Source organism: Lithobates pipiens, unplaced genomic scaffold, assembly GCF_037356315.1.
Source record: "Lithobates pipiens isolate NorthernLeopardFrog02 unplaced genomic scaffold, aLitPip1_a1.2 Scaffold_8, whole genome shotgun sequence".
Taxonomy (NCBI): Eukaryota; Metazoa; Chordata; class Amphibia; order Anura; family Ranidae; genus Lithobates; species Lithobates pipiens.
In genome coordinates, this window is record NW_027507903.1 from 80,072,014 (window position 1) to 80,097,717 (window position 25,704).

The 25,704-nt window shown below is 44.1% G+C and overlaps 1 protein-coding gene across 1 annotated transcript in view; it reads right to left on the reverse strand.

Annotated features, from left to right (window-relative positions):
- Nucleotides 1–25,704, reverse strand: part of RAB27A (RAB27A, member RAS oncogene family) — a 122,297-nt gene that overhangs the window by 39,308 nt on the left and 57,285 nt on the right. Inside the window, 1 exon segment of the mRNA XM_077468295.1 lies at nucleotides 469–641. Within this exon segment, the coding sequence (XP_077324421.1) occupies nucleotides 469–621 (153 nt within the window). The 5' untranslated portion in view covers nucleotides 622–641.

The window sequence follows — 25,704 nt, forward strand, 5'->3', positions numbered from 1 at the left end:
CTCCTTCCCATTGAAATGAACGAGAACTGCATCAAAAGCTCCTCAAAAACACCCCTACTTTTTGGTGCAGTTTTTGTCCTTTAAACCACTTAAGGACCACCTCACGCCGATATACGTTGGCAGAATGGCACAGCTGGGCACAATCACGTACCGGTACGTGATTCTTTAAGTGCCTAGCCGTGGGTCGGGATCCTGTGCTCCGTGAGACCAGCGGACCCGATTGCCGCTGGTGTCCCACGATCGGGTCACAGAGCTGAAGAACGAGGAGAGGTCTGTGTAAAAAACCTCTCCCCGTGCTTCCCTGTGTGGCTGTCACAGATCGTCTCTTCCCTTTTATAGGGAATGACGATCAGTGACGTCACATGCCAGGCCACGCCCCCCTACAATAAAAAAAAAACACATAAACGTCATACATAACACTACACTGCCCCCTACTGGTTACCATCTGCCAACAACAAAACAACTTACCACTCTTTTTTCCCGGAAGTCGATGCCTACTGTTGTGATGAACTTGGTGCTGAACTTTGCATCTGTATATTGGTAGAGGAAGCTGGTTTTTCCAACGCCAGAGTCTCCCAATGCTAAAAATTTGATGAGGTAGTCATAGTCCCCATCAAACATTGTGAAATTTGGTTGGTGACCTGAAAAACAATAAAAACGAAGAAGAGTGAATGGGGTATTGGGAACACTTCAACATAATATAGCTCCATCAAAATTAGGGATGAGCTCAGGCATGTTCAGAAGCTAGTCAGGACACAACTGAGCAAATCCTGCCCTCAAAGTGGACAGAAAATTATGGACAACAGAGGCATACACTTCCCCACAATCTATATACAAGGGGCATGTATACATACAGCTTCAGAGCAGGGAATCTGCCTGAGCTCATTTCTCAAAGCATTATAGGTAAGCTGGCCAGTGTTGCCACAAAGATGGACCATCAACAAGATAAGAGTCTTAAACCAACCTAAGATGGTTCTAATCTCGGTCAAAATCCCTCCTGAGATGTGTGCGAACCTGGTCACCAACTACAAAAAAAGTCTCACAGCTGTGCTTGCCAACAAGGGTTTCTCCACCATGACCAAGTCATGTTTTGCTTGGGGATCAAATACTTATTTTACTCACTGAACAGATTATAACATTTGAGTCATGTTTCTTTTTTTTTTTTCTAGATTTTTTGTTTGATATTCTTTCTCTATCATTTAAAATACCCTTATAATAAAACAATTATAGACCATTCATTTCTTTGTAAGTGGGCAAACTTACAAAATCTGCAGGAGATTAAATCATTTCCCCCACTGTACAACCTATTACTCTGCCAAATGCAGTTGTAAACCCCTTACATATGAGGGGTCTTCAAAAGGTTTCCACACGTTTATATACAGTATAAAATAGAGTTTAAAAAAGTGTGGAAACTTTTTGAAGAACCCCTGTATCTCCAGTGAAGTGACTAGCCTCAGAGATGAAACAAATACTCCTACATAAGTTGTACTAGTTTCTCTGCAGTCTCCTCTTCTCTACATCTGTGCAAAGTCCATATTTTATACAGCTTGTCTGAGCGGTCAGAAACCAGGGGGCAGAGAGGTGAAATTACACTATGCAGAGCTTAGTGTGAACTGATTGGACGGAAGAGAGTCACCCCCCCTAAACAGCATACAAGATTAAAGCAGAGAGTGTTAATCACAGGGTGTATGCGGAGATCCCTCTCGTCACCTTTTTAGCGCTTAGTTTAAAAGAAAAAAACTTGGTAGAAGTGATTTGTGCCGATAGAGGAAAGGGGCAGCAAACAGAGATGGCACTTAGTGCTCTGGACTGAGCCAAGTACACACTATAGAAGGATATGTTTTGTTTCATATTTCAGAGGTTTCCAACCACATTCCAAAATGATCATGTGGCTCACCAGACTGAACAAGCAACTTGAAGACTAACTTGGTAAAACATTCAGATTTTATGTGTGATAAAGGAAAGGTTTCTGAAGGAAACCACTCACAAATATTGGTCTCTACAACCTACAATGGAGGCAGCCAACACTTCTGACTTCCAGGGAATAGGCCAGTTCAGGGCAGTTACAGTTGTGCTCATAAGTTTATATACCCTGGCAGAATTTATGATTTCTTGGCCATTTTTTCAAAGAATATGAATGATAACACAAAAACATCTTTCAATCATGGTTAGTGTTTGGCTGAAGCCATTTATTATCAATCAACTGTGTTTACGCTTTAAATCATAATTGCAACAAAAAACTACCCAAATGACCTTGATCAAAAATGTACTAACCCTGGTGATTTCCGCCCGATAATATGCACACAAGTTGAAACAAAGGTGTTTGAATGGTGTCTAGGAGTCCTGAAATTAATGGCTGCATCGATGCCTCGCGATTCGAGTGTCCCCGATGCGGCATCGATACATGCGACCGTAAAAATAGATTGCTGTTGACGTCATTCACGGGAGGGGCGGGGCAGAGCGCTCCCAGCGTATCCCCTGCTGTGTACAATCCATGCCGCACATGTGACTGCCCGGCCCACCTCTCTCCTCTCACGTCTCTCCTGACAGCAGCGGAGAATTCTCAGCCCCGTGCTCTGACTGTTGCTATCAAATCAGAAGGGCGAGGCTGAGAATTCCCCGCTGACATCAGGAGAGACGGGAGACGAGAGCTGGAAATGAGAGAGAGGCGGGCCGGGCAGTCACATTGGGGTTGCCTATGCTTGTGGCCGACTGTCATGATGACCGCCAGCCATGAGCGTACGCGGGCACGAGAGGCAGAACAGGGACGTGTGTGTGCAAACACACAAATCCCTGTTCTGAGAGGTGAGACACATCATGTGTTCCTACCAGCTAGGAACCACGATCTGTCATTTCCTCTAGTCAGTCCCCTACAGTTAAAAACACACACTAGGGAACACAGTTAACCCCTCGATTGCCCCCTAGTGTTAACCCCTTCCCTGACAGTGACATTTTTACAGTAATCAGTGCATTTTTATAGCACTGATCGCTGTATAAATGCCAATGGTCCCAAAAATGTGTCAAAAGTGTCCGACATAATGTCGCAGTCATGATAAAAATCGTAGATCGCCGCTATTACTAGTAAAAATTTTTTAAAAAACGCTATAAATGTACCCCCTGTTTTGTAGATGCTATAACATTTGCACAAACTAATCAATGTACACTTATTGCGTTTTTTTTTTTTTTGTTTTTTTACCAAAAATATGTAGAAGAAGAATACATATCGGCCTGAACTGAGAAAACTTTATTTTTTTTTCCAAAATTGATGCATTTTTTTTGTTTATAGAGCAAAAATTAAAAACCGCAGAGATGATCAAATACCACCAAAAGAAAGCTCCATTTGTAGGGAAAAAGACATCAATTTCGGGTGCAGCGTCGCACGACCACACAATTTGTCAGTTAAAGTAACGCAGTGCTATATCACAAAAAATGGCCTGGTCATTCAGCAGCCAAATCTTCCGGGGCTGAAGTGGTTAAGGGAGTGAGGTTATTTTTAATTCAAAGAGGAGTTCCAGTCAACTTTTTATTAAAAGTCAGCAGCTACAAAAAAAAAAAAAAAAAAAAAAAAAAAGGATCTTCTGACTTTTAATACAAAGACACTCACCTGTCCCACAATCCAGCGACATGGCCACCCAAACCCTCCCTTCTCTCCACTGCCTGTCCACGGCGCTGGCAATACCACAGTGGGCATCCAGCTGTGACAGCTTGCAGCTTCACAGCCGGGTGTGCATTTCTCACTGCTCTGTCCTGAATGGCCGGGCAATCTTGGACCTGCGACGTGTCCCAGAAGATTGCAGAGAGGGAGGGCCGCCTAGGTGGCCCAAGAGGAAGTGAGAGTTCGTCTGTAATCGTGATGCATTGCAGAATCGAATTGTTGAGCAGATAATCGTAATAGCAGTGAAGATGCACACCTCTAATTAAAGGTAACCATCCTCACCTGTGATCTGTTTGCTTGTAATAAGTGTGTGTGTATAAAAGGTCAATTAATTTCTGGACTCCTGACAGACCCTTGCATCTTTCATCCAGTGCTGCACTGACATTTCTGGATTCTGAGTGATGGGGGAAAGCAAAAGAATTGTCAAAGGACAGGGCCATTTGAAGGAATTTGGTGGCCCCAAGCAAAATGGACATGGAGCCCCCGCCCCCCCCCCACGCAAAGCCTACAGGAATTCCAGCATAGCAATACAGTTGAAGTTCACCAACACTTTATATAAAACAAAAAAGGTTTACAGTGCAAATACTGCTGTTGCATATAATGTGCATAAAATTTTAAAATTTTTAACAATTGAACATTTTCAAAAAAACACACCACTGTACCATAAAATCAAATATGCATAAAAAAAGTGCACAATAACTAAATCCAACATGCTTAAAACATGATATGGCTGGGCATATACATTATGGATAAGTTGTACAGTGGACACAGTATATCTAACGATATCTAATGAGGAGAGCATAAAAGAAAGGGTTTACCATAGTAGCTTTACCATAGAAGCAATTACCATAGCTTTCCTTCCATTTTCTTTCTTTACCATCCCATTTCCATCTTATTGCTTCTTTTTTTGAATCAGGTAATATGTATTAAAGCTTTTTGCAATAATTTACAAAGCAGAGAAAAGACCCTACAGTAGAGTGTACTGTAGAGTATTTTCTCTGCTTTGTACATTTTTGCAAAAAGCTTTAATATTAGTGGATTCAAAAAAGAAGCAATAAGATGGAAATGGAATGGCAAAGAAAGAAAATGGAAAGAAAGCTATGGTAATTGTTTTTATTATGGTCAGCAAGCTACCATATTTTTATTACTAAATGGGTCTTGATTACTGCCTCCCCCCTTACTACTCCCCCCCCCCCCGGTGTTCTTTTTAGCCCTCCCCCCCACCTCGTACTGTGCGGCAGGAGATTCCGTTTTCTGTTCCCTGCCGGCTGGACTGAAAGGAAGTGAGCACTCAGTGTGTGCAACAGGAAACTGAATGTTCTGTACCGCGCAGACTGCAGGAGGAAGGAAGAGGAGCTCGGCCATGCTTCAGGCTGCCTGCAGCTTATAGGAAGCGGCGGCTGGCGGCGCGACTGGGGCCCCAGGCCAGCTCAGGAGCCCCAAGCAATTGCTTGTTTTGCCTGTCCTGTCGCGACAGCCTGTCAAAGGATCTGCGGGAAAAGGTAGTTTAACTGTATAAAACAGGAAAAGGATGGATATAAAAATATATCCAAGGAATTGAGAATGCCAATCAGCACTGTTCAAACTCTAAATCAAGAAGTGGAAAATGAGGGGTTCTGTTGAAACCAAACCACGGTCAGGTAGACCAACTAAAATGACAGCCACAACTCCCAGGAAAATTGTTTGGGATGCAAAGAAAAACCCACAAATAACTTCAGGTGAAATACAGGACTCTCGAAAAACATGTGGTGCGGCCGTTTCAAGATGGACAATAAGGAGGCACTTGAAGAAAGATGGGCTGCATGGTCAAGTCTCCAGAAGAAAAACATTACTATGCAAATGCCACAAAGTATCCCACTTACAATACGCCAAACAGCACAGAGACGAGCCTCAAACCTGGCACAAAGTCATTTGGTGTGATTAGACCAAAATTATGCTTTTTGGCCACAACCATAAACTCTACATTTGGAGAGGAGTCAACAAGGCCTATGATGAAAAGTACGGAGGTGGATCACTGATGTTTTAGGGATGTGTGAGCTACAAAAGGCACAAGAAATTTGGTCAAAATTGATGGCAAGAAGAATGCAGTCGAATGTTATCAAATAAATACTGGAGGAACATTTGCATTCATCAGCCAGGAAGCTGCGCATGGGACGTACTTGGACATTCCAACATGACAATGATCCAAAACACAAGGCCAAGTTGACCTGTCATTGGCTACAGCAGAATAAAGTGAAGGTTCTGGAGTGGCCATCTCAGTCTCCTGACCTCATTATCATTGAGTCACTCTGGGGAGATCTCACACGTGCAGTTCATGCAAGACAGCCCAAGAATTTACAGGAACTGGAGGCTTTTTGTCAAGAGGAATGGGCAGCGTTACCATCTTAGAAGATAAAGAGCCCCACCCACAAATACCACTAAAGACTTCAAGCTGTCATTGATGTTAAAGGGGGCAATACACGGTATTAAGAACTGGGGTATGTAAACTTTTGATCAGGATCATTTGGGTCGTTTCTGTTGCCATTATGATTTAAAAAGCGTAAACACAGTTGATTGATAATAAATGGCTTCAGACAAACACTAACCATGAGTGAAAGAAATGTTTTTGTGTTATCGTTCATATTCTCTGAAAAGTGGCCAAGGAATTATAAATTCTGCCAGGGTGTGTAAACTTAGGAGCACAACTGTACGTCTAGAGTAAAAGCAGAGATTAATCTGGGCTAGCATCAGAAAGACTACAGGCTAGGAAGTTATAGGTTTAGTTCCACTTTAATGAAAAAAATTGCGAGCAGGCAGCTTTTTATTGCAGAAGAGATATGCTATGTCTGTTCTGCAATAATGCACACTGACCTGCCTTTGTAGTCTGCTAGTACGTCTGCTGAGCTGTGCATATGCAGCTCAGCATGCATTCCCAGTACACTCCAGCTGTGCCAGAATGACTGACTCCCATGCGAGTGATCACATCATCTCCCACTAGGTAATCAAGAGGCAGAAAACCCGATCCCTGGAAGTAGCAAGGGAAAAAATGACAGCGGGTGGCGGTGGAAGATATTATTGCATTGCAAGATGATAGAGGTGAGCATTTTGCAAAGTTTAGTTCTGCTTTAAGGGTAAAAAAAACTAAAAAAATAAAAAGGCGTTTCTCCATTTCCCTCAAAAAAAAAAATTGGCTTTACATATACTTTAAGCTTAACGCCAGGCAAACCGCTAAATACACAGCTAAAACACATATAGGAAAGCAGTTTTACCTGCCCAACCAGAAGTCAGATTTGCACAGCACAGCTCTCTAGCATGGGGGAAGACCTGTTCTTTTTCTATAGCAAGTTCACATTTTACCTACAGCTTTCCTCCCTACCCCCAAACCTGTGACTGGGGAGCGAAAGGAGAAGCAGCACACCAACAAGCTCCTCTGTCTGACACTCTGCTCTCTCCTTCTATCAGCATACTTCTTGCAATGCTACACACCAGACTGGTGCTTTTTACTGCTTTTGCCTTCCCCTCTCTGAGGTCTGCTGTAGAGCGACTGCAAGAGGTTGATACCAAGTTGAATTAAGGTACTTGCACTGCTTGCATCTAAAAAAAAAAAAAACATTTATTGGTGTATGAACGATTACAAAGCTGCATTCATTTGTGCATTTAATGTCTGCCTGGAGTTCAGAATACAGCAAACCTGTACTCAGAGATACAAAGGCCGCTAATGGTGACGTCCTTGTGAGAATACTAGATGCCTGTCAATAAATGACCTACCTGAAACAGAGTCCAAATTCAATATCTGCATACTTATTTCAAGTCAATACATCAAGAAGAACTGAAGCAGCAGGACAATTAGCCAGACAAGTAGTATCTCTAGAAGAAGAAATCGGCTATAGTGCGGTTTTCATTTCCTAACTACAAGGAATAAAGCAGACCATACACAGCTCAAATTCCATCAGATTTCTACTAAATCGGCTGAAAATCGAGCCTTGGATGGCCTAGTCACCAGTATTTGGTTGAACAAACTCTGCCAGAAAAAAAATCAAAGAAGCTGAATGGAGAATTGTCAACTGAACAGTGATGGCATCCTACCAACTGCAGTCAGGTATTCAGACAGCTGTGGGTGCCGGCGGTCTGAGCACAATAGCCAGCAATGGAAATTCCTCAACTCGCACGGTTTAGCATGGATGGAGGAAACAATTCGATTCTCTATTTCTGTATGGTAAGCATTAGGTAAGAGTAACTGCACAATTAAAGTAGAAGTTCACCCGATACTAAAATCTCGAAATGTACAGGATTTCACAATTTAAGACCCCATACACACTATTGGATTTTCTGCAAATTTTTGTCTGCAGATTTACCTTCAACCATGTAGTGCAAGGGCCTGCCTGATTGCATACAAATTGAAGCTCTTAAGGTTTGACCTCATATTATATGTTTTTGGTAAATCTGAAAACAAAAATTTGTAGAAAACAACATGTATGGGGCTTTAGACCAACCTATCTAGCCCTGTAAAGAAGAAATCAGTATATATACTTTTTCTAAAAGCCGGTCTCACACTGAGCTGTCGGCTGTGGTTTCTCTGTGGAGGAGGGTGCAGAGGAGGCACAATAGGGGAATACACCCCTCACATTTTTGTAAATATTTTATTTACCGGCGTATAACATGCACTTTTTTCGGAGGAGTGAGCGCCACCGATAGCTATACATAGCCGAGTGTACTCGGCTATCCTCGGCTAGTTCCGCTGACAGTCACGCCCAGGCCCGCCCTATGATGGACATAACATAACACAATGGCGGGACTGGGCGGGACTGAGTGGAGCTATCCGAGCCTAGCCGAGTACACTCGGCTATGTATGTATATGGGCGACACTCGGCTCCGCTCAGTCACGCCCAGTCCCGCCATTGGACCTGTTTTATGTCCATCATAGGGCGGGACTGGGTGGGACTATGAGAGGAGCCAAGATACACAGGACCAGCTCTATGTATGTTGGCGGCGCCATTTTTAAACTGCAGTGATGCTGACATGTCACTGCAATTTAACTGCAGCCTGGGCAAGGCTGCAAATGACACTGAGGAGGCTACAGATGGACACCGACAAGGCTGCAGATGACACTGACAAGCATGCAGATGGACGCTGTGCAAGGCTGCAGATGAACACTGATAAGGCTGCATTGATGGGCATTTAAATGTAAGTTTTTTCCTTAAAAAGTTTTTTTTCCTTAAAATTCCCTCCTAAACTTGGGGTGCGTGTTATACCCCGGCGTGTGTTATACGCCGATAAGTACAGTATATCTTGTCAGACAACACTGAAAAAAATGGCACTTTGCGAGAATGTAAAGTAGTAAGTGTACAGCTTGTATAACAGTGTACATTTTCTGTCCCCTCAAAATAACTCCACACACATCCATTAATGTCTAAACCACTAGCAACAAAAGTGAGTACACCCCTAAGTGAAAATGTCCCAATTGGGCCCAAAGTGTCAATAGTTTGTGAGGCCACCATTATTTTCCAGCACTGCCTTAACCCTCTTGGGCATGGAGTTCACCAGAGCTTCACAGGTTGCCACTGGAGTCCTCTTCCACTCCTCCATGATGACATCACAGAGCTGGTGGATGTTAGAGACCTTGCGCTCCTCCACCTTCCATTTGAGGATGCCCCACAGATGCTCAATAGGCTTTAGGTCTTGAGACATGCTTGGCCAGTCCATCACCTTTACCCTCAGTTTCTTTAGCAAGGCAGTGGTCCTCTTAGTGGTGTGGTTGGGGTAGTTATATTGGTATACTGCCCTGCAGCCCAGTCTCTGAAGGGAGGGTATCATGCTCTGCTTCAGTATGTCACAGTACATGTTTGCACTCATGGTTCCGTCAATGAACTATAGCTCCCCAGTGTCGGCAGCACTCATGCAGCCCCAAATCAGGACACTCCCACTATCGTGCTTGACTGTAGGCAAGGCCCAATTGTCTTTGTACTATTCATCTGGTTGCCGCCGGTGAACCTTGGCACCCCAGATGTTTTGGAACTACATTGTCCATGATGCTCATGCACTCTGCAGTGTAGATCATGGGAAGTGTACTTCGCAAACATATGGGGTGCCAAGGTTTGTCATCACTGGCCTAGGCCATTCTTTATGCAGAGCAACAATTCTTTTTTTCAGATCCTCAGATAGTTCTTTGCTATGAGGTGCCATGTTGAACCTCCAGTGACCAATATAAGAGAGTGAGAGCGATAACACCAAATTTAACATATCTGTTCCCCATTACCACCTGAGACCTTGTAACACTAACGAGTCACATGACACCAGGGGGAATGGCCAATTGGGCCCAGTTTGGACATTTTCACTTAGAGCCGGTTCACACAGGGGCAACACGACTTTCAGGACGACTTTGTGAAGCAACTTGGAGACGACTTGAACACGACTTAGACACGACCTGGGACGACTTACAACACGATTTTAAGTCGCCCCAGGCCAAGCGACTTTTGCCGTGGGCAATCAGAGAATGAGCTCTGAAGGGGAACTCCTCGCCAAATTTATAAAAAAGAAATTTGGCGTGGGTTCCCCCTCCGAGAGCATACCAGGCCCTTAGGTCTGGTATGGACTCTAATGGGAACCCCCTACGTCGAAAAAACGGCGTGGGGGTCCCCCCCCAGATCCATACCAGACCCTTAAAAGAGCACGCTACCGGCCGGCCAGAAAAGGGGGTGGGGACGAGCGAGCGCCCCCCCCCCCCCCTCTGAGCCGTACCAGGCCGCGTGCCCTCAACATGGGGGGGGTGCCTTGGGGAAGAGGGGGCCGTGCGGCCCCCCCACCCCAAATCACCTTGTACCCATGTTGATGAGGACAAGGGCCTCTTCCCGACAACCCTGGCCGTTGGTTGTCGGGGTCTGCGGGCAGGGGGCTTATCGGAATCCGGGAGCTCCCTTTAATAAGGGGGCCCCCGGATACCACCACTCCCCCACCCTATGTGAATGAGGGCACGCGGCCTGGTATGGCTCAGGAGGGGGGGGGGCGCTCGCTTGTCCCCACCCCCTTTCCTGGCCGGCCGGGTAGCGTGCTCGGATATGGGTCTGGGGGGGGACCCCCACGCCGTTTTTTCGGCGTAGGGGGTTCCCCTTACAATCCATACCAGACCTAAGGGCCTGGTATGCTCTCGGAGGGGGAACCCACGCCAAATTTTTTTCATAAATTTGGTGTGGAGTTCCCCCTTCAGAGCTGATAATTCCGTGAGAGTCGCTTCCATATAGACAGAGATCCGACTTGTAGGTGACCTCCATTGAAATCAACGGGTACCAGTCGCCTACAAGTCGGATTGAAGTAATACAGGAACCTTTTCTGAAGTCGGAGCGACTTCAGTAGTGTGCATTAAGACGGCTCTCATTCACTTACATTGATTTTTACATGTTGTCCGACCTGAGGTCGGATCTGAGTCGCCCCTGTGTGAACCGGCTCTTAGGGGTGTACTCACTTTTGTTGCCAGCGATTTAGACATTAATGGCTGTGTGTTGAGTTATTTTGAGGGGACATGAAAATTAATTAGTTATACAAGCTGTACACTCCCCTACTTTACATTGTAGCAAAGTGTAATTTCTTCAGTGTTGTCACATGAAAAGATATAATAAAATATTTACAAAAATGTGAGGGATGTAATTATATTATATATATATACCGTATATACTCGAGTATAAGCCGAGATTTTCAGCCTCTTTTTTGAGGCTGAAAGTGCCCCCCTCGGCTTATACTCGAGTCATCGCTGTCTGCCCGCTCGATCAGCGTGTCGAGCAGACAGACAGCGGCCATTCTATAATTCAAAAGCCGCGCCTCCGGCTCCGCCTTCGCCTGTGATAGGCGGAACACTGAATTTCCCAGCAGCCTGTGTTCCGCCTATCACGGACATCGTATCATCCTCGTACTACGGACGAGGATGATACGATGTACGTGATAGGCGGAACACAGGCTGCTGGGAAATTCAGTGTTCCGCCTATCACAGGCGAAGGCGGCGGCGCAGCTTTTGAATTTTACAATGGCCGCCGAGGCGCCGACGAAGAGGGCACGGGACGGAGGCAAGGCAAGGCACGGCACGGGACGGGACGGGACAGGACGGGACGGAGGCAAGGCACGGCACGGCGGCAAGGCACAGAGGCAAGGAGGCAAGGCACGGGACGGAGGCTCGGGACAAAGGCTCGGGACACAGGTAGGCTGGACACACACACACACACACACACACACACACACACACACACACACCCACACACACACACACACGGATGGATACACACACACACAGGGATGGATGGATGGATGGAGACACACACACACAGGGATGGATGGATGGATGGATGGAGACACACACACACAGGGATGGATGGATGGATGGACACACACACACACAGGGATGGATGGACGGACACACAGGGATGGACGGACACACAGGGATGGACGGACACACAGGGATGGACGGACACACAGGGATGGACGGACACACACACAGGGATGGACAGGCATGTCTCACCCTCGGCTTATACACGAGTCAATAAGTTTGCCAGTTTTTTTGGGGGTAAATTGGGGGCCTCGGCTTATATTCGGGTCGGCCTATACTCGAGTATATACGGTATATATATATATATATATATACATATACATATACATATACACACACACACATACACACATATCATACACATACATACCAGCAGTGGGGGGGGGGGGGGGACGCATTCGATTCAGACAGGAATCACACCGCATTCCTGTTCAAAAATTGAATGCAATTTGTACCCATTTAATTTTGTATTGATGCAAATCACACCAAAATGTATCGGTACTCGGTATGTGCAAGTACTTGACCGAAAGTATCGGTACTTGTACTCGCAGAAAAAATAAAAATAAAAAATAAACAAAAATAAAAAACACACATGCAATCCTACTTCCGTCTGGAAATTAGGGACTAATTTTAGAAGGAAATACGCTCTGTGCACAGCAATAAGAGCCGCTGGCACCATGTCCACCAGCAAATGTGCAGTAGTAGGCTGCTAGTGCTTTGCCTGGCCAGAACATGGGCAGTACAATCGAATGGCTTTTCTGTGCTCTGGAAGTGTCCACTAAGTGCATGGGAAATACCGTGCTTAGAAATGTAAGTACAACATTGCGAATATTGTGAATGAGTCGTTCAAGTACAACATCAGCAGCCTCTACTGCCATGTGTTGGTCGAGCACAGAGTCAGAGCGCAAAACGGATAATGACTTTTTGCTTTGCTTCATGGTTTATCAAAAACTCAAGGCCCGCAGGCAGAATCCAGCCCTCCAGACCATTTCATGTCTCTTTTCAGCCAGAACCCCCAATCCCTGCACTCTGTGCACAGTACACCCCTGAACTCTGCACTCTGTGCACAGGGAAGAGGGAGATTTGTAAGTGCTCAGGGGGAGGGAACAGCAGTGTGACAGGGGCACATAATTAACTAAAACCACTCTAGAGTGTTTAGAGTGCAATATTTAAAATTGGATGGATGCAATAGTCCTGGAGTACTCGAGACCCAAAAAAGGAAGGCACTTTAAAGATAGGCAGCCCATAGCAGAGTTCGAAGCAGCACTGTGAAAGCTAGAAGCTCTAGATTAGGGATATGCAATTAGCGGACCTCCAGCTGTTGCTAAGCTACAATTCCCATCATGCCTCTGCCTGTCATGCTTGTGGCTCTAAGAGTCTTGCTATGCCTCATGGGAATTGTAGTTCTGAAACAGCTGGAGGTCCGCTATTTGCATATCCCTACTCTAGATCTACTCTGTGCACAGGGCACCCCCTGAACCCTGCACTCTGTGCACAGGGCACCCCCTGAACCCTGCACTCTGTGCACAGGGCACCCCCTGAACCCTGCACTCTGTGCACAGGGCACCCCCTGAACCCTGCACTCTGTGCACAGGGCACCCCCTGAACCCTGCACTCTGTGCACAGGGCACCCCCTGAACCCTGCACTGGGGTGTAGTTGAGTTTCTGCACCTATCCTCTGAGAGAAAAAAAAGCAGTGAATAAATGTATTGTCTTACAGATACAACTTGCCCTTTGAGGGCAACCAGAATGCTGATGCGGCCCATGATTAAAGTGTGTTGGACACCTCTGACTTAAAGCGGGAGTCCGCCGGGACTCCGCGTTTTTTTTCTCTTTAAAAGCCAGCAGCTACAAATACTGCAGCTGCTGACTTTTAAAATAGTGACACTTACCTGTCCAGCGCGCCCGCGATGTCGGCACTCGAAGCCGATTTCTCGATCGTCTCTCGGGTGCTGCCGCCGCCATCTTGTGTATGGGAATCAGGAAGTGGAGCCTTTCGGCTTCATTTCCTGGTTCCCTACTGCGCATGCGCGAGTCGCGATGCGCAATAAGGACGGTCCCCGCTGCCTCTGGGATCTGTGTGTTTCCCAGCAGGCAGCGGGGGACTTTCGGAAAGGGGCGTAATCTACACCCCTTTCCGCAGAGAGATATCCTGGAAGTGGGTGCAGTTACCTGTACTGTACAGGTACCTGCACCCCCCTGAAAGGTGCCAATTGTGGCGCCGGAGGGGGGGAGGGTTCCGATGAGCGGAAGGTCCACTTTAGGGTGGACCTCCGCTTTAAGGGAATTGGACCACCCTGCAATGTGTAATTCAAATGGTTGCAGGAAGGTGGTGCAGAATTTTAAGGATTAAAACAAGCAGCAAGGAGGCAACCTTTCACCTTATCACCTGTCCAATACCTCTGAAAAGTGATCCACTGCAGATCCCTTTTCAGAGGGGAGGTAAGCACTGGCGCGAACGCAAGCCTACAGCAGCCTTAAAGTGAAGCGTTGCTACACTGACCAGCAAGATTTGCAGGCGACATTGCAGACTGTACTATAGGTGACCTCTGCTTTTTCACTTTTTCTATCATGCGCTCAGTTTGAGCTGCCTAGCTTAGCGACAGGTTTACTTTTAAAAAGTTGCAGCTTTTCACAAAAAAAAACTCTGAGCGGCTACATTAATCACATCGCTGGACAAAAACTCCCAGTAAGTGTAATGTAAATGCTGTTATTTTTAGAACTCCTCCACAGACCATTAACATACATGGCAGGCATGAAGATATGCACTAGAAGTTCATCTGGCTCTGATTGTTAATGGTTAACCTTAAGTAACAAAACACGTTAAACACCTAGGAGGCCGTCTCAAGGATTCTTCAAAGTGGAACTTAGAAAGCCTTCCAAAAATCCTTTTGAAGATAATAACACCAGAGCACTGGCTGCTCCTCAAATTATATGGATGAGGCCTACTTAACCCACAGGTACATCATAAACATCAAGCAAATGACTATCTACAGCAAATTACCCTTAGTAAGTAGATAAAATGGTCATGGCTATGGAAACGACCTTTGTGTATGCTGGAGTACATTTAGAGAACTCTTCATTACCTTGCCAATAATGGAATGCATACCAATTTGGTGTATCAAAAAGTTATATAGAATTATAAAGCAGACCTTTCTCCTTTCACTAACAATCACATCAGTAATCATTTTATTGTTACTGACCTACAAATGCTGTTTTTCATTTCCTGGATGAGTGAGGCACTGGTGATGTAACCCTGGCCTCAGAGTCACAGCCTTGGAGGGCTACATCACCAGTTCTTTCCCCTTAGATGCGATCCATCACCACCAGAACCTCAGATGATGTGATCTATCACACGCCCCAGGAGGCAGAACCAGAGTTCCAGGATGCAAAGGGAGATGGAATCATCTGCCAGTTGTGAAAATGGCCACCATAAGACAAATGGGGAGGAAAAAAAATACAATAGGCATAGAATAAAAAGCCTGCAATGATCTATAAGTATCAGCTTGCAGATTGCCCTTACTAAACCCTTCTAAAGGTGACAAAATAAAATTATATATATATTTTTTTTTTTTTAACCAGCGCACCCTAGACCAAAAATTAAATAAATAGTGCAATCACAAATACAAAAGAGCAGCAGTAGTGAGAGCAGGTCTAATTATATATATATATATATATATATATATATATATATATATATATATATATTTTATTATTAATAAATTATAATAAATTTTCTTGAGAATTGTGAAAAAATGATAGTGCCTTCCCCCAGATACTAGACAAACGTCCTTCTCACAGAACAGACATGACACCCGTTACCGGTAGTCATATAGAGCACGGGTAGCAATCCTCCAATGGAAAAACGGTCCAAGACGATACCACCACCACTGAAGGTTTACAAATCATATGTCAAGGAGAAAGGAGAGGGCTCCTCAGTGTAGCTTTTAATACCTTAGTTTTCCTCAACAAAATATACACTTACAGTTCAGTAAATATTGAAATGCCCATAAAAATAAGCAGGCACGCCGATCGCATTCCACCTTCGTTCCAAAGAAACGGAAGTGATGCGTCACGCTCACGCACTAACTGACCCGACTCGTTTAGTCAGCAACGTCTTTCATCATCAGGGGTCATATAGTCATGCATAAAATAAAAAGCCTACAATGATCTATAAGTATCAGCTTGCAGACTGCCCTTACTAAACACTTCTAAAGGTGCCTTTGGTGTAATTTTTAACAAAAGGGTAAAGTTTGTCTTTAAAGTGGAGTTACAGTCTCCTATGGAAAAAAATAAATAAAAGTCAGCACCTACAAAAACTGTAGCTAATAACTTTAAAAAAAACGGCCACTCATCTGTCCCATGATCCAGCGGTGTGCTCACCCCAGGCGGTCTCACCCGATGTCTTCTTTCTTCAGCGCTGGAATCTTCACTGTGTCACTCGCTTACAGCTGGGTGCCCACTGCCCACATTCTCGAGCAGCGCTATGCATCGTGAATGGTGGATTTTAAAGCTACATTCTGTGGTATTTTTGCCCCCTCCCCAACCACTTCTAACCCATTCTGCCAAGCCTTTTATTTCTTTACCTTGTGAAGCCAGCTATATTCATCCAAGTCCCCTGTCCAGGTCCCTCACCACCACTAGTTCCAGATGTATGGAACCAGCACCCTAACAGAACAAAAATATCCCTCAGTAAGTACCTCTCATTAGTGACCACCTGTGTCATGGTGGAGACCTCATGTTCTCCCATATAGAGGAGTATAGCTCCCATGGTTCAGAGAAGCAGGATCTCCTAGTCTATGGATAGTGTAAGACCCACTAATCATGGGGTGCTTTGTCTCAGTAAGTGGGCTTAAGCACTGTATAGCAATATGGTGTGACCAAATCCCCATATATTTTGATAATGTTTTTTGAAAATGTCTAGGTGTTTTTAAAAAGCTTTGCTGGAGGTAAATGTTAATTTTGCATGTGTGCACTGTAATATTTTTGTTCTGTTGTATGGTCTTAGCTTATGGCAGCACCATCTTTATGCTTTTTTTTTTAGGGTGTGCCCCCAAATATCTTGTTTGTCAGCACCCCAACAGTGCTCAAGCCTGCTCCTCAACATCCCTTCACTGACGTTAGCCTTCTTCTGGCTCCTAAGAGAATCCTACCAAAGGACATCCAATAGGAAGCGATGTGGGTGTGGGATGTAAACAGAAAAGGATCAGACTCGAGGCTAAACTGTCACATGAACATGGGTTTAGGTAAATAAACCCGGTGAATATAAGAGAAATATATATATTTTTTCTCATCCAGCAATCAGTTTGGGAACGGGGGTGTAAACTATCCCGGAGAAGAGCTTTGAAGGACAGGTTCACTTTTAACAGGTTACACACATATTAAGGGTATAACATATAAACACGTTGGTAGTCACCAGCCCCCACACCACCTTCCCCTGTGAACAGCAGGCGGGGGCTCTTCTCCCTGCAGCTGCTGTATTGTTTACAATTGCTGTGGCTATATGAGGTCCCTTCCGCACAGCCGCATCATTCATGCACATTGATCTGTGAATGAATAAACTGCATGTCTCTTTTGAAGTCTATTGAGACTTCTAGTTCTCGATGGACTATAAAACGTGCTGATCAGCGGTCTTGTAGTCCATTGACATGTCCTGCATACTTGAGGTATTGGCAGAGAGCTGTAGGCAGTGTCTGCAGGAGCCTGACATTGCACTCGTGATCCACTAATTGTAGATTCAATGCTCTGCAGACTCCTCTGTAAAAAATAAACATTTTATTTGCAAAATCAATTGCATTTTTTTATTTTATTTTATTTTTATTTATAAGATGAACTTAAGCCTGGTACACACGATGAGATTATTGGACAAATAATTGTCCATTTAATTTTATTTTTGCATGCTAATCTCAAAAATGAAGAGGTTACACAACTTACCAAAATTCTTTTACAACAGAATACAACTTCAGAAGTGATGTAATGTGTTGAATTGTGTTGTAATGTATTCTTTCGTTTCCGAGCATGCGTAGTCTTGCTCCTACATTTTTTTTTAGGCAAAAACTGTACTAATTTAAAAGAGGAAGTAAACTTCCGTTACTATTACCTATAAGTAAGACTATAATAAGGCTTACCTATAGGCAGTGTAAATATCTCCTAAAAGTGCACAGTTTAGGAGATATTTACATTACATGCATCCAGTGACATTACTGGCACATGCGCACTGAAGGAACAGCCACCCGTGCTGTTCCTTCCGAGCCCTGTGCTGTGAATGGCGGCTTCCACGGGAGTGACGTCATTGCGGCTCCGGCCATTCACAGAGCAGGAGCCCGCAAACCCGGTGAAGATGGAAGCTGCTGCAGTGCTGATATTGCGGCACTGGATCACCTTAGTTTTAAAGCACCTTTCACATAATGTGCTAGTTTGTGAGGCATACTAGCACATTATGACTTTACCTTGCAGATAAAAAAATTAAAATAAAAAAAAAAGGTCCAGTGGTATAAAACCGATTTCAACTGAAAAATCAGACATTGTGTTCACTTACGATAAAAATATTCTAGTCTGCACCTTCAGGTTTTGTCGTCCAAAAAGTCTGAATCTGCTTTTGAAAGCACTATACCACCAATCAGATAATCGGCAGATCGTTTGTTGTATAAAACTTTTCTTCCAATCTTCTTATCATGTGTATGGGACTTTAGTCTTACAAATCGCTAAGAAAAAAAATTCAGTTTAGGGTAGACATCAACATGCTTAAGCCCCATGCCTGTCCTCTAGCTAAAGTTCACGGATCTTTAATACAGACTTTACAGCTCTGTGTTGCCTTACCACTAATGTTTTTTTTCTTTATAAAAGAAGTTATCATCTCACTAGTTCCAGGGCCATTGCTATAATGTAAAATAAAGCAGATATAATTTGAAAAAAAAATGCAACATCTACACCCATGACTACCTCTCTTTTTATATGTATGCTGACCCCAGGTTGTCACTAGGTCACACTTCTATTATGAGAGTATAACAAGCTGTCACCACCTTACACAAATACCAGTGGGCTCTCCACCCTTCAATATTCACGAGAAGGCAGCAGTTTCAGCTATGCAGAACAGCATTTTACACATTACTAAGCCTCGGCCTTGCAATGTTTTCTTTCCTTGCTGATGACTGCTTTTCCTCTTAAGTACTCAAATCCAACTGGTCTGACCTAAAATTGAGAATCATATCACAGCAATAAACCACACCTAAGCTCTGGCTGCAGACTTCTCTATAGGAAACATGTGCTTTCCTATTCATGAAGCCTCTGTACAACAAATTCAGGTGCTACATTACTAGTTTTAGCCAAGTGTAAATTGTGATTCACACTCATTCTATCCAGTCATTTGAAGAACACTGACGTACAGCCATCATGGTATGGTCATGTCCTGGGTGAATGCACAATATTATCAATGTAACAAAATGTTTAGCTACAGTGCTTTTAAAAAGTATTTATACCCCTTGTAATTTTCCACATTTTCATGTTACAACCAAAAATGTAACTGTATTTTATTGGGATTTTATGAAAAAAAAAAAAAAAAAAAAATATTATATATATATATATATATATATATATATGAATGAGCCAATTGGCAGGCAGACGTGACATACCTCGCTGCAGGGGGTAACTGCAAAAGCGGAGGATTAAAACCACAAAAAAAAAAGGTAAGATTTTCACGTAATGCAACATGTTCTGTGATTGGAGGAGAGGTGGACAAATACAGCAGTGGAAGTTGCCCACTGTGAGTGAGTATGTGGCATCCCTGTTTTTAAATTAAAACGGCAGTTAGCAGGACATAGGATACATTTTATTCGAGGTACGTACCTAAAGCTGTATTCCCCATTTTTTTTTTATAAATTCTGCGTTAATATATATCTAAAATCCCCAAAAAATGTCTGAACTTTGGTAGAGTTGGGAATGGATAAAACTCTTGTGCGTTTTTTGTTTTTTTTTTTTGCCATGTGTTTTAGTTTATGAGATTTACATTCACTTCCTTTTCTGTAAACATAGCAGGAAATAAGAGTAAATCACACCAAAGAGGTAAATCTCCCCTTAGGCCTCTTTCACACTAACGTCCCGTTCAGGCCCGCCTGTCAGTTTTTCAGGCGGACCTGAACGGGTGCTCCATAGAGCTCTATGGAGCGTCGGATGTCAGCGGTGACATGTCCGCTGACATCCGACCCGCTCCGATCCGAAAAAGTGTAACGGAGGAAAAAGCTATTTTTCCATCCGTCTGCGGATCGGATCGGGTGACGACGGGCACTGCGGTCCGTCGTCATCCGATCTCCCATAGGGGAGAGCGGCGCTGTGACAGGTCCGTCCCTGCGCAGTGTGCAGAGACAGACCTGTCATCTCCCTGCTCAGCGGGGATCGGCGGAGTGATCCCCGCTGAGCAAACGGATATCCACGGGGCGGATCAGAACTGATCCGCCCCGTGTGAAAGGACCCTTAGAGAGCTGCCACTGGTTTCAGCTATCTACAGTAAAAGATTTCTCCTTCAGCCTAGGTTCACATTGAGGGCAGGTTTAAAATCGTGAGAGAACCAGCAATGCAGTCTGACTTCAGGGGGCAATTTGACAGACATCTGTGCTGGTTTCATGGACAGATGTCTATTCAAATCGCCCCCAAAAGTAGTGCAGGAACTACTTTTGGGAACTGGTGCAGCACCGCACTGATTCTGACGGGGCCATTGCCAGCAATTTGACATCACAGGTCAAAAACAGCCCGATGTGAACATGGGCTCAGTCATTGTTCTGTTGGCACATGTTAGTTAACAGTACATGTTGGCCCTGTTCACATGAGGCAATTAGCTACATGCATGGCCAGGAGAAGGGGTGGGCAGGAGGGACACATGCCCTGGGTGCAATGCTTTATTGCAGGGATTGGGGTGGCCCGACTAACCCCAAGGGGCGTAATTTGACATCTTTGCCCTGGGCACTGGATGATCTAGTCCTGGCACTGGCTGCGTGCCCTGTGCAGGGCCGTCTTTTACCCACACAGGGACGTGCATGCGTTACGTGCATCCCTGTGCTGGTGTCCAGTTGTTGCCTATTGGAGCTGCAGAGACACAGCCACCGTGTCCCAATATGACGTGCTGGTGCAAGTCCCCGAATGCACACAGGGCAACTTCAGGGACCCGCACGCCATATTGGGGCACAGCGGATGATCGTCCTGCACAGGGCACGCAGCCCCATGTGAACAGGGCCTTTCCTTCACTTTCTGTCCCACTGCTCATCATGACAAATGGAGTGTTATGATCCCTAGAGGTGACAGAGCAATAAAAAACTAAAAGGTGTTCTAGTCCTTCCACACTCTAAAAAAAAAAAAAAAAAAAAAAAAAAAAAAAAAATGTTTTGCCTTTAGATATATTTTAAAGTAGATCTAAACCCAAAATCGAATGCTTTGCTGCTAACAACCAATTCTTTGATGTGTTTTTTTTTTTCTTAAGCTTTTTTCCTTTTTTTTAATTTTTTTTTATTATCTAGTGATCCTGCAAATGAACACACTTCCTGTCCCAGGGAGGCTACGCTCACCCCTCCACTGTATCCATGGAGGGTAAAAATAACAAAATTAAGTAAATATCAATTATTCATGTCACATTTGGCCCTGTTCCATCTCAAGCCTCTACTGGTCAGTGAGGGAACCCATCAGATTAGCCACTTCAGTTCCAAAAAGTCTACCCCCTTCGTGACCAGGCTAAACTATGGGATATTTTTATTTTTTTTACTAGTAATGGCGGCAATCAGTGACTTATAGCGGGTCTGTGATGTTGCAGTGGACAAATCGAACACCTAAATTACGCTTTTGGGGACCAGCGACACGGACTGTACCAATGACACTAGTATTAAAGGGGTTAACACCAGGGGCAATCAAAGGGTTAAATGTGTTCCCCTAGGAGTGATTACCAACTGTGGGGGAGGTGCTTTGACTGAGGGAATGTAAAGATTGGTGTTCTTGCTTAGCAGGGACACAGGATCAGCACATTCCCCTCTCACAGAACGGTAGTCTGCCTTGTTTACATAGGCAGAACAGCAGTCTGCCTTTCTCCTGAACGATTGGTGGGTCCCAGTGGACATCGCGTCCGCCGGACCCATGGATTGGCTCCCACTGTGTCTAATCACAGCAGAAACAGGTCATCTGCCATGCGCACGAGTGCCCCCAGACCTGGAAGTGCCAGATCACGTACTAGGTGCGTTATCTGGCGCAAAGCGGCCGTCCTGCCACAGTAAATCTGCAGTGGGCGGTCTGAAACTGGTAAAAACTATTAAGGCAAAAGGTGTGGGATCAAGACCACCACTATGGTGATCAGTTGGAATCCTGACCACGACACTACCTGCATGGAGGAGTTTGAAGGTTTTCCTACGGATGTTCTGGTTCCCTCCCACACACCAAAACATGCTGGTATTTAATTGGCTCCTGTCCAAATTGTCTCTAGTATGTGGATTTGTGCATGAGAGAAAAATAGGGACCTTAGATTGTAAGCTCCTTGAGTGCTGGGACTGATGTAATGCATATAAAAGCACTGAATAAATTGTCAGTGCCATATAAATACCTGGAATAAATAAAATATTTTCAGCTGCCTCCCTCTCTACATATACTGATTGCTGCTGTAGTACCCTCTGTTTAGGTGATTATTATAATGCGCTCAGTCTGAACATCGCAGGTTTAGAAAACCCTTTATTGGTGGTGGAACACAGCCTATTTTTCAGCCAGCACTTTTGCTGCCAAGGATAATTTGTCCACCCAATTATCTGTGGAGGTTAAACCGCTCCTATGCTTTCATTGGCATTTGTTCAACTCTTCGTGGAAATAAAGAGATACATTGTTAATAAAATGAAAATGATGAAACAAACATGGGCATGCCTTTCCTGACACACGTGAGAAGGGCCACCTTTGCCCGCATGGGATGCACAGGTGTTCCATTTATGTCTATTGGGACGCAACTGGTTCCAATTTGACAGCCATGCAGGTGCATGCCCTGGTTCACACTGCTGTGGTGCAGAAAACACAGCAAATTCTGTTTGTTTCCCACACCGCAATCATACCGTGTTCTACAATCTCCTGTGGGTGTCAAATATAAGTAATCGCACCCCAAACGCTGGTCGCACATGCAGTGCGTGAACCAGATCACATGGGTAAAAACACACATTCAAACTGCCGATTCCATTGCGGCAAAAAAAAAAAAAAAGAATCCCAACATGAGTTGGTTGCTGTTGCCTTGTGAGGGTGCAGGCTGAGGAAAGGTCCATTCAGGCCTAAAGCATACTGCAAAAAATGGGAAGAGATAGCTCGGCCCCCCGCACACCTCTCCCGGCCTGAGTGGTTAGCAGGTGGAAGCCTCAGCATAATTCATCCAAACCACAACTCCAACATGTTTTGCCTCACCCTTCCGGGCTTAATCATGTAGCTGAGGGTCTGCTGGTGGTGATGGGGATACGGTGTGCTTTGAGCTATTAAAAATGAATGGGCTTAAATCGCACCGCACGGAATTGCATGTGAATTGCTCAGGAATGCGGTGCAATTCACTTGCCATTTCCAGTGTGAACCTAGGCTCAATGCACGCCGTCTGCATTCGGGGACATGTACCCGCTTGGCTGTCAAACTGTTGTGTTTGTGCAGCTGCTGCATCCTAACAGACATGAATGGGACAAAGATGGCCCTTTGCAAGGGCATATGGATTGGTACGCCCATGTAAATGAGGTCTAAGGGATGCCCCTGAACACAAGTATGGTCCATACAGTGCGAGTATATATATATATATATATATATATATATATATATATATATATATATACACATATATATACATATATACATACATATATACACACACACACATATACACACACACACACATGTAAACATTCTTCTACCAACCAGAATATCAATTACTCAAATAATGTAATCTACTATTCAACGGGGAGGCAATTTCTGTCCGTACTTGTGTGATGCATATTTTTGAGTTTTTTTTTTTTTTTTAATGAGCTACACACGCCACTAGTTTACTGATATTTACATCCCTGTGGGTACATGCCCATTGAAAGCAATGGGCTGTATTCAGTTCACTAAAAATAGTCTAAATGCCAACACTGGTGTTTTAGCGCTCGTGTGAACGAGCCCTTACGATGTACATCAGGGTTCACCTGGACATTTTTTCCATTCTAATAAACTGTACATTAAAAACAAACTGAAAATGTTGGTTTCTTTTAGCAATTCAGGCAGAGTTGGAAAACGAAGGGTAAAAATTATTATTATTTATATATATATATATATATATATATATATATATATATATATATATATATATATATATATATATATATATATATATATATTATTTATTTTTTTTATTAGTATTATACAGGATTTATATAGTGCCAACAATTTATGCAGTGCTTTAGCACATGAGGGTAGGCAGTACAAATACAATACACTTTAATACAGGAGGAATCAGAAGACCCTGCTCCTTAGAGCTTATATATGTAGATCTAGATCTGTATGAACACAAATAGATCTAAAAGATCTCTCCGATGCAGAGATCTTAAAATGTATTCATTTTCTTCTTAATTTAACCCCACACTAGAGAGAAGAAAATCTCTAAAAAAACAAATGAATAGTTTTCTAGAACATGGGCTCAAACTAGTTCCACTACAGCCCCCAAACTCCATTACTTGGAAATCTTTTGATGGGCTTCTCTTCTGGCATATTTTGGGCAAATGCCCCCTTTGCTTAAACGAATCAAGTTACAAGTGTTACTGGATAGCGGGCTTTTTTTTTCTTATGTAAAGAAAAGGAGACTTCAGGGAGTGTTTGCCAAGTGCACCCAGGCACATCATTATAAACAAAATTTCCAGCCAGGGACGACACAGAGACCAGGCAGAGGAAAAAAGGAAAAGAAAGCACGTGAATATGCCTCATAGTCAAATGACAGCATCATCATCACCAGATTATAGGACATGATTTTAGCATCTACTCACAGCACAATATTTCTAGACTTCTAGGAGAGAACAAATGGGGGAAAAAAACTCACCTCCACTATGGATCAGGGAAGGAAAATCCCAGCTGGGCTGTAATCTGAAAGCTCAATGTTGATGTGCGTACTCGCTCCACCTGTTTAGCACACAGACAAGCAGCCTACGTGTCACCTGCATGGACTAATGTCAGTGTGAGCAGAAGGTGTGCCTGGGGACTGTCAGCTTAGAGGAAAGGCCACCTCTACAGGTGTCACCGTCATTCCTGGTTTCTCTCAACTCCAGAAATCTTTGGATCGTACCTTCCAAAAATTTACCGCGGTTACACGACAATAGACGATTACCACATATATCAGATGTCACGCTCTAGAACTTGGTAGAAGTCTAACAACTTGACTTCAAAAAGCCCCAAGATAAGGATTCTTGACTGCTTTCCAAAGCAGAGTTGACCAGGTTGGCACGTGCCCATAGAATAATTACATCTCCTGGATTTCTTTGTATAATCCATCAGAGAGCAGGAAAAGGGAAACGCGTTCCTTGCTTCTTCTTAAACTTGCTACTGTTTTTCACTGTAAACACTAATATAATACAATGAATGGGTTTGTAAACTTGTATTATTTCACAAAGCTCTTAGGCAACTCTTTGGATGAACTATTTACTGCATTTACACAGAATCTACTTAAATAGGAGGTCCAGCCCCCCCCCCCCCCCCAATACTGTAGTTGCTTACTTTTAATATATGGACACTTACCTGTCCAGAGAGCCCC